This window comes from Carassius gibelio, chromosome B22 (genome assembly GCF_023724105.1).
Source record: "Carassius gibelio isolate Cgi1373 ecotype wild population from Czech Republic chromosome B22, carGib1.2-hapl.c, whole genome shotgun sequence".
Lineage (NCBI taxonomy): Eukaryota > Metazoa > Chordata > Actinopteri > Cypriniformes > Cyprinidae > Carassius > Carassius gibelio.
Window position 1 is genome coordinate 15,837,215 of NC_068417.1, and position 16,754 is coordinate 15,853,968.

Below are 16,754 nucleotides of genomic sequence, written 5' to 3' on the forward strand. Positions count from 1 at the left end.
GTAATCAGACATATCAATCATCAGCAAGCAAACAGCACCATTGAACCACATATTCGTTTGCTGTTTTAGCCACAATAAAGATGACAGCAGCTAAAAAACAACACTGTCAAGTCAAGTGTCAAATTGCACAACTAAAGCCAACACTTACCAGCATTATGGTGACATCAAACCAAGCTATTACTTTTAAACAGACATCAACATCCACATCTAAACATCCCCTTAAATCTTAATTAGAATGTTATGGAATAATGTTCTAATAATGTTATTGATAAACATTTGTAGAATGTTTTTAGAGAACGTTATCCTATCTTTTGAGAGAACGTTCTGGGAACAAAAATAAAACTACCCGCTAAAAACATTGTTAGAACAATCCATGGGAATGTTCTTAGAACATTTTAGAACAAAGAAAATTCTAGCTGGGAAGTGCCGCTCCATTTGAAACCAGGTGGTGGACATTTACTGCTAATCACAGAACCGGCTTTACTGACAAAGACACGCATGACAATCGCATGCGATTAATCGTGCAGCCCTACTTTTTACACATCTTTGAATATTTATTAGGGCTGGGCGATATATCTAACGATATGATCATGCACATCTAATCAGTAAAGCTGCTTCCATGATCACCGCTAAAATCTCCATCATCTGCTTATAATTGGAGTGGCATTTAATAGACAGAGCCGTAGATCGCTGACAAGCCACGCCATATCGCGTTCATTATCGCAGGCGATAATATTATCGCAGGCGATAATGAACGCGATATGGCGTGGCTTGTCAGCGATCTACGGCTCTGTCTATCAGAGGTGGGACTTTCAAGTCACAAGCAAGTCTTCAAGTCATATTCAAGTCCTCAAAGGGTTAAAGCTAAAGAGATAATTAAGTGACTAATTAAATGATGATTGTGCATTAGTGATGAACACCTGCTGTCAACAATCAACATCACTGAAGTAAAGAGAAACACAAGAACTACAACTGAATTTAGCCACAGCCTTCAACTGAAAAAAAAGTAAACGAAAAAAAACAAACACTATGTACCATAATTGTGGTCAAGGTTTGCTTTAAGTAGTGTCTTGACCCTTTTACTAATTCAAACCAATTTGATTCAAAACAATTGCAATATTGTTTTCGCAACAAACATGTATGCATTGCTGAGTCGAACCTTGCAGTAACAGATGATCTTATGTGTTTTCTGATTATAACTCATGCTGACTGAACATCATGAAATTGTGTTTATCTTTGGATAGTAGACTGACACTCAGCTATTACTGAACTGAAGTAAAAAAAAAAATCTAAATGTTGAAAGACACAAAAGGAGACAATCAGTTCAGGTTTTTAGACAAACACACTTATCACACGATCCTCAACGGTGGTGACAATTTTTCATACTGCAGTGCATGACGGGAGTTTTTACTAAGGTTTTACCCAGCATGCAACATTTTGTTGATTGTCACCACTGTTGAGAGTCATATGCTGGTTCTTGATGTCTGTGTGTGTCTACAGAGTACAGTTTTTCAAATTTTGTATGCACTTAGTAGATTTAAAATTCACTTACTTTAATTTTTTTTCCATAGTGTAGTTTTACTGGGTTGATTATGCTAAACTTAAATAGAGCTAATGTTAACTTGATTGTAATCTGACCACCTATCACATACTGATTAATTTCTTCTCTCTGCTTTACAGCACCTCATGCAATGCTACATAAAGAGATCTAACATGACAGTCAAGGGTCAAGATCCCCACTAAAGCACACGCTGATCTCCATTATGGTTGCATCACTTTAACCAATAAAACATCAACATCTGATCCTCTGTAATTCTCAAGAACAGCAGGTGTTCATCATTAATGCACAATCATCATTTAATTAGTCACTTAATTATCTCATTAACTTTAACCCTTTGAGGACTTGGGATATGACTTGAAGACTTGCTTGTGACTTGAAAGTCCCAACTCTGGTAAAAGCTGAATGTCAGTCAACAATCCAAAGAAGACTATCTCATGATGTCCAAATCAACATGAGTTATAAGCAGAAAAAGCATAAGATCATCTGTCACTACAAGGTTTGATTCAGCAATGCATACATGTTTGTTGCAAAAACAATGTTGAAGTTGTTTTGAATCAAATTGCTTTGAATTAGTAAAAGGGTCAAGAGACTACCTAAAGCAAACCCTTACCACAATTATGGTGGCATTGTGTTTTTTTTTTTTTTTTTTTTTTTTCAGTTGAAGGCTGTGGCTAAATGCAGTTGTAGTTCTTGTGTTTCTCTTTACTTCAGTGATGTTGATTGTTAACAGCAGATGTTCATCACTAATGTACAATCATCATTTAATTAGTCACTTAATTATCTCATTAACTTTAACCCTTTGAGGACTTGGGATATTACTTGAAGACTTGCTTGTGACTTGAAAGTCCCACCTCTACTGTCTATTAAATGCCACTCCAATTAAAAGCAGGTGATGGAGATTTTAGCGGTGATCACGGAAGCAGCTTTACTGATTAGATGCGCATGATCATATCATTAGATATATCGCCCAGCCCTAATATTTATGCAGTTCAGACAGAGGAGGAACACAGAACTGATCAGAGGTGGGAAGTCCAGGTGCCAAAGAGTAAAAGTCCTGCCATATTTTTGTTCCACCCATGAACTCACCAGACGATTTCACCAGAGGAGGAACCAAGTCATTCCTTCCAAGTCACAAACGAGTCTTGAGTCAAGTCCCAAGTCCTCAAAGAGTTAAAGTTAATGAGATAATTAAGTGACTAATTAAATGAATGTGCATTAGTGATGAACACCTGCTGTTTACAATCAACATCACTGAAGAAAAGAGAAACACAAGAACTACAACTGACTTTGGTCCGTGTATCATCCGATCATTCAATTATTCCATTTAATCTGGCAAACCAAAAACGAAATAACGAATCAATATTTTGTTTTTCTGTTTTTCTGTATGAACCAAATATGAAAAACTGACGTTTGTTTCATGGCTTTCAGCTCGAAACGGGAAATATAATAAACAAGGAAACCAAAACGAAATAATGGATCAAATTTACATTGTCTCAATTTTTTTATTTGTGTAGTAGGTCTAACTATTTCCCACGGTGGCGTCCTGCTTGCTTTGCGCATGCGCAGTGGATAGTTTCAAAGGAGTAGGTCGCTGAGCGCCCAACACACGATGGGTAGCTCGCGAAGCACAAAGTTCCTCCGTGTTTTCTCAGCATTATATCTTAGAAAATAGGAGGTTTGAGAAGTAAAAGGCGGGGCAACATTTAAAATATTTCAAAGTTAAAGTTCATACAAACAGATTTTAATAGACAAGTTTCAGTCAAATATTTATGTTTTATGCCTATAACAAAACCCAGTGTTAAAACAGAGCGCAAACAATTATATCTGGAACATTATATACTGTAGACTTACCAATATGCACTCACTTCCGCGTATTCATCGCGGGGATAAAGAACACGTTTTTGTTTAACGATCACAGGCATAGTTACAGAATGTCCAATAACAATACAACACGCTATAATAAGAATCAGAGATGGTCTAATTGTACTTTGAAATCACGCTAACCACTTGTTGCATTTTAAGTAGATCATTAATTATTAAATACAATCTATTTATCTATCTATCTATCTATCTATCTATCTATCTATCTATCTATCTATCTATCTATCTATCTATCTATCTATATATATATATATACAACACACATCCATAAATACATACACACACACAATACAAAAAAAAAAAAAAAAAAATAGAAAGAATTGAAAAAGAATACAGAAAGCTAGTGTTGGATGAAAAATTAGCAGTTAGAATAAATAAATAAAAATTAGCTAAAATATAATTAGAATAGACAGTGCTACAGTCGAGGGTCAAAGATGAAAGAGATGTGTTTTTAGATGTTTCTTGAAGATGCATGTACTGCATGTAATATATATTTAGCTTTGCAATATAACAATTTTAAAGGTAATAATGTAATTCAAAAGGCAATGGTTGACATACTGTAATAATGTTTGTAATAGTATTCTACCTGACAATTACTGTATCAGTTAAATATATTATACCCTTTCATTATACTGAATTTATAGAATAGAACACCTTTATTGCACAGATGTACTCTGAAATGTAAGTTCTAGTAGCAATACACACAAACAGTGCACATGTAAACAAATACTGTATGCACAGAACTACGAAGTTAAATATTTACATTATTTTACAGTTACATTGCAATCTGTACAAATAAAACAAATTAATTTATTCCTTGTGTTATGTCTTAACCTAGCATCAGCTTATCTACTGCTGTGTGCCGTTCTTCAGTTATCAAATTATTGTTGTAGTATCAGGGTTGAAATAACTATACACTTAGTAGGCCTACTGTAAATCCATGGCTTTATCAGATCTCGTCTGAATTGGCAACAATTATTACTATTACTTTTTCCTTAGGTTGGAAAGGCAGCAAGTGAAAAATTATATTTAGCAGCTATGTAGGAAAATAACTAATTACTTTAAGATAAATGCAGATCTTTGTGCTTTAATGATTTGTATTCTTCCAAACTCTGCCAGCAGACTTTTTTATTCTTAATTATCACATAAAATAAATGAATAGCCTAAAGAAGACTGTCGTTTTGGTGAAGAATCAGCATTAAATCAGGGTTTCATCCCCATCTTTTTTTATTTAATTTTGAAATCTGAAAAATTAAATTAAATTTACTTCAAACATGCACTCACCAGAAATTATTCTATCAGTGTCATTTTCTATCACAAATCATTTTTATTAACCATTTAAACAGAATGTAGGTTAAACAGTATTAGGCCTAAATATAAATATATTTTTTCAGAATACAATTTCTCAGTTTAAGCTGAGAAAAGGTATCAATTTAAGGGAAAAATAAGTTGATTTTAAATTTCATGGCATCAACACATCTAAAAAAAGTTGGGACAAGGCCATGTTTACCACTGTTTGTCATCCCCTCTTCTTTTTATAACAGTGCAAACGTCTGGGGACTGAAGACAAGTTGGTCAAGTTTAGGAATAGGAATGTTGTCCCATTCTTGTCTAATACAGGCTTTTAGTTGCTCAATTAGGTCTTCCTCTTTATGATGCGACAAAAAAGATCTGGACTGCAGGCTGGTCATTTCAGTACCCGGATCCTTCTTCGACGCAGCCATGATGTTGTAATTGATGCAGTATGTGGTCTGGCATTGTCATGTTGGAAAATGCAAGGTCTTCCCTGAAAGAGACGTCATCTGGATGGGAGCATATGTTGTTCTAGAACTTGGATATACCTTTCAGCATTGATGGTGCCTTTCCAGATGTGTAAGCTGTCCATGCCACACACACTCATGCAACCCCATACCATCAGAGATGCAGGCTTCTGAACTGAGCGCTGATAACAACTTGGGTTGTCTTTGTCCTCTTTAGTCCGGATGACATGGCGTCCCAGTTTTCCAAAAAGAACTTCAAATTTTGATTCGTCTGACCACAGAACAGTTTTGCACTTTGCCACAGTCCATTTTAAATGAGCCTTGGCCCAGAGAAAACTACTGCGCTTCTGGATCATGTTTAGATATGGCTTCTTTTTTGACCTATAGTGTTTTAGCCAGCAACGGTGAATGGCACTGTGGATTGTGTTCAACGACAATATTTTCTGGAAGTATTCCTGAGCCCATTTTGTGATTTCCATTACAGTATCATTCCTGTATGTGATGCAGTGCCGTCTAAGGGCCGAAGATCATGGGCATCCAGTATGGTTTTCCGGCCTTGACCCTTACGCACAGAGATTGTTCCAGATTCTCTGAATCTTTGGATGATATTATGCATTGTAGATGATGATAACTTCAAACTCTTAGCAATTTTTCTCTGGGAAACTCCTTTGTGATATTACTCCACTATTGTTCGCCGCAGCATTGGGGGAATTGGTGATCCTCTGCCCATGTTGACTTCTGAGAGACACTGCCACTCTGATAGGATCTTTTTAAACCCAATCATGTTGCCAATTGACCTAATAAGTTGCAAATTGTCCATTTAACTTTTCCGTCCTCTTATTGCTACCTGTCCCAATCTTTTTGGAATGTGTAGCTCTCATGAAACCACAATGAGCCAATATTGGGCATGACATTCCAAAATGTCTCACTTTCAACATATATTATCTATATTCTACTGTGAATAAAATATAAGTTTATCAGATTTGTAAATTATTCCATTCCTTTTTTACTCACAATTTGTACAGCGTCCCAACTTTTTGAGAATCGAGTTTGTATTTATCTCAGCCTTAATGTTAAATTCTTAATGATAATGATAATGTTAAATTGGAATACATGTAATAATTAAATCAGTATTAATTAAGCCTTCAGAGATAGCTGCTTCTGAAGTTGATTTTAGATGTATTAGGCCTGTTTACAGTTTAATGCTGATCAGACATGCCTTTACATAGCAATTACAACTGCATAATGAAATGAGATTAATGTTTAATACAACATTTTTAACACAGAAAGAAATATGTAATGACAAAATGAAATGATAGGCTTACTTTATGATACTTCTGAAAGTAATATCGCCACTAGGTGTCGGTAAGTCACTGTGTTAATAAAGAAGCCTTTTATTCAATCTATTCGTCCAAGATTTAGATTCTTTAAGGAATAAATTCAAGTGTTTATGTTTAATAATTTGTCACTGAACTGTCTATAATAATAGGTCTTTCAAAGACTGATTCATATCAGGATTCAGGAATGATACATAAGTCTACGCTTGCCATTACTTTGGTTTGATGACGTCAAGAAAATACCCCCCACCCATTCACATCTGAAAACTACTACTTACCTATGTCACACAATGTAATGTGTGTGTGTGTGTGTGTATAAAGTAGTCAACGTTTGAAGTGGATCAAATCTTTTAATCAAAGCTGTCCTAAAACCAAAACGAAATATATATATATATATATATATATATATATATATATATATATATATATATATATATATATATATATATATATATATATATATCGTTTTGATTGCTTTTATTGATCTCATTATTAATAAAATAATCTGCTAATATAAATGTTTTAATTAATGATCTACTTAAAATGCCAAACATACCAAAACAAGTGGTTAGCGTGATTTCAAAGGACATTTAACCATCTCTGATTGATTGATTATATTATATTAACCAATATAATCCATTAGAGCGTGTTGTACTGTTATTGGACATACTGTAACTATGCCTGGGATCGTTAAAAAAAACGTGTTCTTTATCCCCGCGAGGAATACGCGGAAGTAAGCGCAATTCCTTTGAAACTATCCACTGCGCATGCGCAAAGCAAGCAGGACGGCACCGTGGGAAATAGTTAGACCTACTACAACAAATAAAGAACAATTGAAAAAACGTAAATTTGATCCATTATTTCGTTTTGGTTTCCTTGTTTATTATATTTCCCGTTTCGAGCTGAAAGCAATGAAACAAACGTCAGTTTTTCATATTTGGTTCATACAGAAAAACAGAAAAACAAAATATTGATTCGTTATTTCGTTTTTGGTTTGCCAGATTAAATGGAATAATTGAATGATCGGATGATACACGAATCGACTTTAAGCACAGCCTTGGATGAAATCAATTAAAAAAAAAAAAAAAAAAAAAAAAAAAAAACTTTGCCACCATAATTGTGGTGAGTATTTGCTTCAGTTGATATCTAACAAATTTGCTTCTATACAATTGCATTATTGTTTTGCAGCAAACCTTTGTGCAATGCTGATGCAACTCTTGATCTAGCAGGTGACTTATGCTTTTGATGACTGCATGATCTTGATTAAATTTCTTGATCATATGAGAAGAGTTCGTGGCTTAGTTGTTAGAGAGAACTGCCGTGAATTCACTGCTCTGTCTGTGCACTTTGGATGGGTTAAATACAGAATAGGATTTCTGAGTACGGGTCACCACACTTAACTGTATGTCACTTTCACAAAAAAGAGAGAAATCTCATTATGCAAATGCCACCATATAATGCTTTATAACACTTCAATATTAAGAAAAAAAGATGTATTTAGGCATTTAGCCATGAACATTTATCATGTGATCCTCAACAGTGGTGAAAATTATTCATACTGCAGTGCATTATGGGAGTAATTAATGTATTGCAACATGAAGCATTTTGTTGATTGTAACCATTGTAGAGAATCATATGCTGGTTCTTGATATCTGTGTGTGTCTAAAAAGCACTGGAGTTCAAACTTTTATACGTGTTACAAATAAAAAATGATCCATATCCTGTAAATATTAGAGCAATGCTTTTTTGTGTGCATGCTGTAGTTTCACTGGAATTATTCAAAACCTAGACATGTGATAAGAAAGACAAAAATATTTGAGATAGAGTTAAACCAGCTCATTGTAACTATAGGTTCTTCATATGTCACACTTCTGTCGTCTCCACAACAACCCATGCAGAGCTACAGAGAGAGATCTAGCACAACAAGTCAAGGGTCAAGAGCAAAATTAAACCAAACACTGATCTCCATGATGGTGGCATCTTTTTAACCAATAAAACATCACCATCTGATCCTCTGTAATTCTCAATAACAGCAGGTGTTCATCACTAATGCACAGTCATCATTTAATTAGTCACTTAATTATCTCATTAACTTTAACTCTTTGAGGACTTGGGACTTGACTCAAGACTCGTTTGTGACTTGGAAGGAATGACTTGGTTCCTCCTCTGGTGAAATCGGCTGATGAGTTCATGGGTGGAACAAAAATATGGCAGGACTTTTACTCTTTGGCACCTGGACTTCCCAACTCTGGACTCCAACGTCAGTTAGACGTTGGATTTTGGTTGAAAATGAAAATCTGGTTGACGTCTAAATCCAATTAATGAATTAAGTTTTATTTGGAAATGTTTGGTCACCATTATTGTGGTCAATGTTTGCTTTAGTTGGGTAGTTTGACTTTTGTATTAGTAAGTTTGTGGTTCTTGTAATAGTTTTAACTAAAACACATAATTTGTTGTTAAATGGGCCATAAACAAAGATAAGGTGGTATAGTTTTCATCATCATAAAGAAGAGTGATTGAGGACTCTTGTTGTCATTGACCCAAAGTGGTTATTTATTATTTTTTTTTCGAGACACATATACATCAATTATAAGTATATGAATCTCAACAATGGTGACATGCTTCATGCAGCAATGCATGCTGGGAGCCACCACAGTATAAATCATGGCTCCAAGTATGTGTGTGTGTCAGTGTAGGTAACTTTTATTGAGCTCATGTTTGTTAAAAGATTTTAAATGATTGTTATAATTTTTGCATTATTGAGACACTGTTTTCCAAATGAATGTTGTTCAGTGCTTTGACGCAATGTATTTTGTTTAAAGCACTATATAAATAAAAGGTGATTGATTGATTGATACTGCTGGATCTGGGTTTGTAATATGAATGTACTAAAACCCCAACATAATTGTTAGACTAAAAAAAAAATCACTTTAGCTTTATTTGAAGCTGCAAATGTGCTTGACATACACACTATCACAGCAGCCAATAAAGACAAGAGATATAATAAGAGTTAAGACCCCAACTAATGGAAACACTAATCACTGTTATGGTGTTATGGAAATTAAACATATTAGAAAAACCTGTTAATTTTCAATAAGAGCTTTTGTAGATGTTTGACAGAAATAAAGTCAGTCTGGTTAGTACTACGTGAAGCTGGTAATGCTGTTTGTGGAGTTGTTTAATCCTCCTCTGCTGAGATCTTGAGATATTTAATGTGCTGCCATGCATTTTACCCATTGTTGCAGTGTGGTGCTTATTCCAACCAAAATTCAACGTCTGTCTGATGTAGGAGTTTGACGTCAAACAAAGTTGGGTTTAGACGTCAACCCGACTTTCATTTTCAACCAAAATATGACGTCTGACTGACGTTGGATTAGTTGGAGTCCAACGTCTTCCTGACGTTACATTGATGTACTGTGCCTGCTGGGTGGGTGTCAGGGTGTGATCGTTTTGTATACATTTTTAACTTTATAATTCTTATATTTATTGTGTGCTAACAATTCTAATTTAACCCTTATTGGATGAGTTGGCTGTAGAACTGAATTGCCCCCTTGGGGCCCAGAGGTGGAGAGTCCAGGGGTCAGAAAGTAAAAGTCCTGCCACATTTTTGCTCCACCCATGAACTCAGCAGCTGATTTGACCAGAGGAGGAAACAAGTCATTCCTTTCAAGTCACAAACAAGTCTCAAGTTAAATCCCAAGTCCTCAAAGAGTTAAAGTCAATGAGATAATTAAGAGACTAATTAAATGATGATTGTGCATTGGTGATGAACACCTGCTGTTATTGTGCGTTACAGAGGATCAGATGCTGATGTTTTATTGGTTAAAATTATGCCACCATCATGGAGATCAGTGTTTGCTTCAGTTGGGCTCTTGACCTTTGGTTTCTTATGTTAGATGTTTCTCTGTAAAAGTACATGTGCTGTTATAAAACAGTGCGATCAGTGCTGTGCAGAAAACCGTTACTAGCCGGTTTTACATGATGAAGTAATTATTAGGCATCAGCCTGTTTATTTCCAAAACAATTTTATGTATTTATTATTAACAAATGTTCAGTTTTTAAATAACCTACCTTGTGGAACCGTTGGTTTAATCACTATAATGAATACATTTCCTAATGTATGTAATAAATATAAATTTTTCGAAATCTTTTCCTAATAAGACGCACAGACATCATGACCCAGCATATGAATCTCAACAATGGTGACAATCAACAAAACGCTTCAAGCTGAAGTGCATGCTGGGTAACACCATAGTAAAAACTCTGATTATGCACTGTAGCATGAATAATTATTGTAACCACTGTTGAGGATAGTGATGGGATTTATGGCTCTTTGAGGGGATCCGGATCTTCGCGATCCGTTCCTTTCAAAGAGCCGTTCAAAAGAATGGCTCTTTTGGCTCTTTTTAAATATTTAGTCAGTTTTAAGAAGCCAGCTTGGGAGCATCTCAGTTTATTCTGGAAATAATCACTGGGAGGTATTATGAGGTGAGATTTGTAGTCAAATAATTAAAGCTCAGATATCTCACACCAATATCTGAGTTTGAATTATTCTGAAATATTATTACCTCATTTCTCATGTGTGGACTATATTCCATAGGGTTGCACAAATCCCTCTGCTTAGACAGTGACATCATTATTTTGATTTACCTTTAGTACAAAGTGTGTGTGTGTGTGTGTAAAACTACGTTGACTTATGTTATTCATACAATACCTACTCACAAATAAACATAAAAAACAAAGCCGGCTGCAATGAATTTCTGTGCAAAACAGCTTTTACTACAAACACTTCCACACAAGAACATTGTTATCACACAAGAACATTTTGATAGAAATCTATTTTTTTTTTTTAAGTAGATAAAATTAGAATAAATAAAATGGAAATGTCTACATACTACATACTATTACTACTGTAAACTTTGCAAATAGGACATCAGCCCCTTCAAGTCAATGAACAATAACAAAGTGGGCTGCAATGAATGTCTGTGGAAAACAGCTTTTAGTGAAACATTTCTATACAAGTACAGTATCACAAAAGAACATTTTTAATGATTTTAAAATAAGTTTTAAATGAACACAAAATGCAATGTAAATGCATGCACAACTAATAACTAATATCATCACGCTATAAAGGGTTGGCCTGCGCTGGGTGCGCCCCTCCCCCTATAACTGTTCTGTCTCCTGGAGGAGCTCATTTGTATGAATCTGTGTGAAACACGTATAGGAAAAAAGAACGATAGAAAGAACGGCTCCTCTCCAGTCGCGACTCGGCTCCCATCGTTCATGTTTATGAGCCGTTCAAAAGAATCGGTTCGTTCGCGAACGTCACAACTCTAGTTGAGGATCATATGATAAGTGCTCATGTCTAAAATCCCAAGCCTGTACAATTTTTTCCCCCAATATTTAAGCATTACAATAATATTTGTTTAATAGGACTTTTTTTGTATTTCAGTAATTGCTGAACATAATTTAACAAACCAAAGAGAGACACCTTCATGAAGTTAATTAAAATGTTTTAGATGAAAAAAGGGCAACTAAATTTTCTACTTCAAGCTTTTAATTCAGCAATGTGTTAATGTTTACTACGTAACACAACCGCAAGTGTTTAAAAGCAAATTACTTTGAATTATTAAAAGGGTCAAGAGCCCAACTAAAGCAAACACTGATCTCCATGATGGTGGCATAATTTTAACCAATAAAACATCAGCATCTGATCCTCTGTAACGCCCAATAACAGCAGGTGTTCATCACCAATGCACAATCATCATTTAATTAGTCTCTTAATTATCTCATTGACTTTAACTCTTTGAGGACTTGGGATTTGAGTTGAGACTAGTTTGTGACTTGGAAGGAATGACTTGTTTCCTCCTCTGGTGAAATCAGCTGCTGAGTTCATGGGTGGAGCAAAAATGTGGCAGGACTTTTACTTTCTGACCCCTGGACTCTCCACCTCTGCTTGCGATGGCATGCTACACCTCTGGCAGGCTGAAGGAAGTGAGTTGTCTGAATTTTCTGTTATCAGCCCGATGTTTGTGTTTCCTTGTAGAAATCAAAGGCAGAGGCGGTGTATGAAAATGTCCCCAGGAAGCAATGATCTAATACTGTAACTGCAGTAGGGCTGGGCGATATATCTAACGATATGATCATGCGCATCTAATCAGTAAAGCTGCTTCCGTGATCACCGCTAAAATCTCCATCACCTGCTTATAATTGGAGTGGCATTTAATAGACAGAGCCGTAGATCGCTGACAAGCCACGCCATATCGCGTTCATTATCGCAGATGAATCGCCTTCGATATGAACGCGATATGGCGTGGCTTGTCAGCGATCTACAGCTCTGTCTATCAGAGGTGGGACTTTCAAGTCACAAGCAAGTCTTCAAGTCATATTCAAGTCCTCAAAGGGTTAAAGCTAAAGAGATAATTAAGTGACTAATTAAATGATGATTGTGCATTAATGATGAACATCTGCTGTTAACAATCAACATCACTGAAGTAAAGAGAAACACAAGAACTACAACTGAATTTAGCCACAGTCTTCAACTGAAAAAAAAGTAAAAGAAAAAAAACAGTATGCCACCATAATTGTGGTCAAGGTTTGCTTTAACTAGTGTGTTGACCCTTTTACTGATTCAAACCAATTTGATTCAAAACAATTGCAATATTGTTTTCGCAACAAACATGTATGCATTGCTGAGTTGAACCTTGTAGTAACAGATGATCTTGTGTGTTTTCTGATTATAACTCATGATGACTGAACATCATGAAATGGTGTTTATCTTTGGATAGTAGACTGACACTCAGCTATTATTGATCTGAAGTAAAACAAAAAAAAAATCACAATGCTTCAATGTTGAAAGACACAAAAGGAGACAATCAGTTCAGGTTTTAGACAAACACACTTATCACACGATCCTCAACGGTGGTGACAATTTTTCATACTGCAGTGCATTACGGGAGTTTTTACTAAGGTTTTACCCAGCATGCAACATTTTGTTGATTGTCACCACTGTTGAGAGTCATATGCTGGTTCTTGATGTCTGTGTGTGTCTACAGAGTACAGTTTTTCAAATTTTGTATGCACTTAGTAGATTTAAAATTCACTTACTTTAATTTTTTTTTTCCATAGTGTAGTTTTACTGGGTTGATTATGCTAAACTTAAATAGAGCTAATGTTAATTTGATTGTAATCTGACCACCTATCACATACAGATTAATGTCTTCTCTCTGCTTTACAGCACCTCATGCAATGCTACATAAAGAGATCTAACATGACAGTCAAGGGTCAAGAGCCCCACTAAAGCAAACACTGGTCTCCATTATGGTTGCATCACTTTAACCAATAAAACATCAACATCTGATCCTCTGTAATTCTCAAGAACAGCAGGTGTTCATCATTAATGCACAATCATCATTTAATTAGTCACTTAATTATGTCATTAACTTTAACCCTTTGAGGACTTGGGATATGACTTGAAGACTTGCTTGTGACTTGAAAGTCCCAACTCTGGTAAAAGCTGAATGTCAGTCAACAATCCAAAGAAGACTATCTCATGATGTCCAAGTCAACATGAGTTATAAGCAGAAAAAGCATAAGATCATCTGTCACTACAAGGTTTGATTCAGCAATGCATACGTTTGTAGCGAAAGCAATATTGAAATTGTTTTGAACCAAATTGCTTTGAATTAGTAAAAGGGTCAAGAGACTACCTAAAGCAAACCCTGACCACAATTATGGTGGCATAGTGTTGTTGTTGTTTTTTTCAGTTGAAGGCTGTGGCTAAATTCAGTTGTAGTTCTTGTGTTTCTCTTTACTTCAGTGATGTTGATTGTTAACAGCAGATGTTCATCACTAATGCACAATCATCATTTAATTAGTCACTTAATTATGTCATTAACTTTAACCCTTTGAGGACTTGGGATATGACTTGAAGACTTGCTTGTGACTTGAAAGTCCCAACTCTGGTAAAAGCTGAATGTCAGTCAACAATCCAAAGAAGACTATCTCATGATGTCCAAGTCAACATGAGTTATAAGCAGAAAAAGCATAAGATCATCTGTCACTACAAGGTTTGATTCAGCAATGCATACGTTTGTAGCGAAAGCAATATTGAAATTGTTTTGAACCAAATTGCTTTGAATTAGTAAAAGGGTCAAGAGACTACCTAAAGCAAACCCTGACCACAATTATGGTGGCATAGTGTTGTTGTTGTTTTTTTCAGTTGAAGGCTGTGGCTAAATTCAGTTGTAGTTCTTGTGTTTCTCTTTACTTCAGTGATGTTGATTGTTAACAGCAGATGTTCATCACTAATGCACAATCACCATTTAATTAGTCACTTAATTATCTCTTTAGCTTTAACCCTTTGAGGACTTGAATATGACTTGAAGACTTGCTTGTGACTTGAAAGTCCCACCTCTGATAGACAGAGCCGTAGATCGCTGACAAGCCACGCCATATCGCGTTCATTATCGCCTGCGATAATATTATCGCCTGCGATAATGAACGCGATATGGCGTGGCTTGTCAGCGATCTACGGCTCTGTCTATTAAATGCCACTCCAATTATAAGCAGTTGATGGAGATTTTAGCGGTGATCACGGAAGCAGCTTTACTGATTAGATGCGCATGATCATATCGTTAGATATATCGCCCAGCCCTAATAAAAACTGTAATGTTATGGAATAAAATGTCACGATGAAGAGGTAATAGTTACAGTCAAGCTTTGGGGTGTTGATCGACTCCATCTACATTTAGATTATCATTCTGAATCCAATTTGTTCAAAATACTTATGAAACTTAACCACATTAAAGTGTTTTAAAAAATAATGCATGGATCTACAATAAAATTTTCTGTTTACAGGCAGAGATACCTGTACTTAAAAAAAAAATAAAAAAAAATAAAATAAAATAAAATCACACAATCAAAATATTAACAAATTTTTTAATAAACATTTCAATATTTAAATATTTAAAATATTACTGACTGATAACACCAGGGTTAGTACAGTAAAAACCACTTGTATTAATGGAAATAAAATAAATTTTTAAAATCAATATTATTTTTAAAGAGATTTAAAACACAACAATAAAACTAGAATAACTCAGATGTTAAAAGCGTCTTTCAGTTCCATTCTATTAAAACAGTCCTTAAGAAATCTGATTGTCCCAAAAGTGTCCACCGGTGTAAACACAAAAGACCACTGTGGTGTTAATCAAAAGTGCTGGAAAGGTAAGTCCAAAAAGATAACTCCATTATTCCAGTTTGGAGGTGATCACCACTTAGTCGTAAGGAGAGCAATGTCCAATGCTTGTTTGACATGCTTCCTCTTCATGCTCTCCATTTCCTATTTTCTGTCATGTGAACAGTCACATGACCCAGACTCATTTAAAGACATACACAAATTAAACTGGTTAAGAATAATAAAATGGCTGAAGACAACATATTAAAACAAATATACATAAATATACACAAATATAGATAAAATCATTATAATATATTGAGCAGTGACATGCGTCCTGTGTGACAAAGTCACAAACTTTAACCTCTGAACTTGTCATCTTAACTCAACATCAACCTGGTGTCGCACTGGTATTCATGTCTCTATTACAGGACGGCTCATGAACTCAGGCTCCGATCCATTGTCAGCACGATTAAATGATGTGTGCCCTGTTCTCCTGTATAAAAAAAAATAAAATAAAAAATGATTCAAATGTTCAAATGAAATGAACAAGATTGAAGACATGGATAAAATCTTTTTATAAACTATTAACAAAAAGGCCTTAAACCTAGGACGATTCTGTTAATGACTAGGGTTATTACAGCTAACTAAACTAAAACCATAATAATAATAATAAAAACATTAGCAACTTAAAATAAAAGTTATTCAAATGAAATAGAAAAAAAAAATTGTATATTTCAGGTAGTAGCTCATAGGGCAACATTCTCATTATTGTTTACTTTATCTGGATGAACTAAAGTAACTAAAACTTAAATCAAAAAAGAAAATGGTATATACATATTTAAAAAACAAAAAACTAATAGACATGACCACCCCCCCCCCCCCCAAAAAAAAAAAAAAACCTCTGTGACACAATCAAAACTGTAAGCTATGTAATACAAACAACAAAAGCACAACTAAAATGAAAATGAAAAATAAAATAAAAATGATGGAAACAAAGATACTAAATGATACTAATAACACTGTACACTTGTAAT

At 35.0% G+C, this 16,754-nt stretch overlaps 2 protein-coding genes across 2 annotated transcripts in view; one reads left to right on the plus strand and one right to left on the minus strand.

Annotated features, from left to right (window-relative positions):
• The window catches only part of LOC127988106 (natural killer cell receptor 2B4-like), a 28,514-nt gene extending 15,881 nt beyond the window's left edge, over positions 1-12,633 (plus strand). The window contains exons 4-5 of the mRNA XM_052590652.1: positions 2,550-2,596; positions 12,586-12,633. Coding sequence (XP_052446612.1) covers positions 2,550-2,596; positions 12,586-12,633 — 95 coding nt within the window. The remainder of the gene's footprint in view (positions 1-2,549; positions 2,597-12,585) is intronic.
• A 2,829-nt stretch (positions 12,634-15,462) lies between these two features.
• The window catches only part of LOC127987236 (uncharacterized), a 156,922-nt gene continuing 155,630 nt past the window's right edge, over positions 15,463-16,754 (minus strand). Inside the window, exon 6 of the mRNA XM_052589516.1 lies at positions 15,463-16,213. Coding sequence (XP_052445476.1) covers positions 16,190-16,213 — 24 coding nt within the window. The 3' untranslated portion in view covers positions 15,463-16,189. The remainder of the gene's footprint in view (positions 16,214-16,754) is intronic.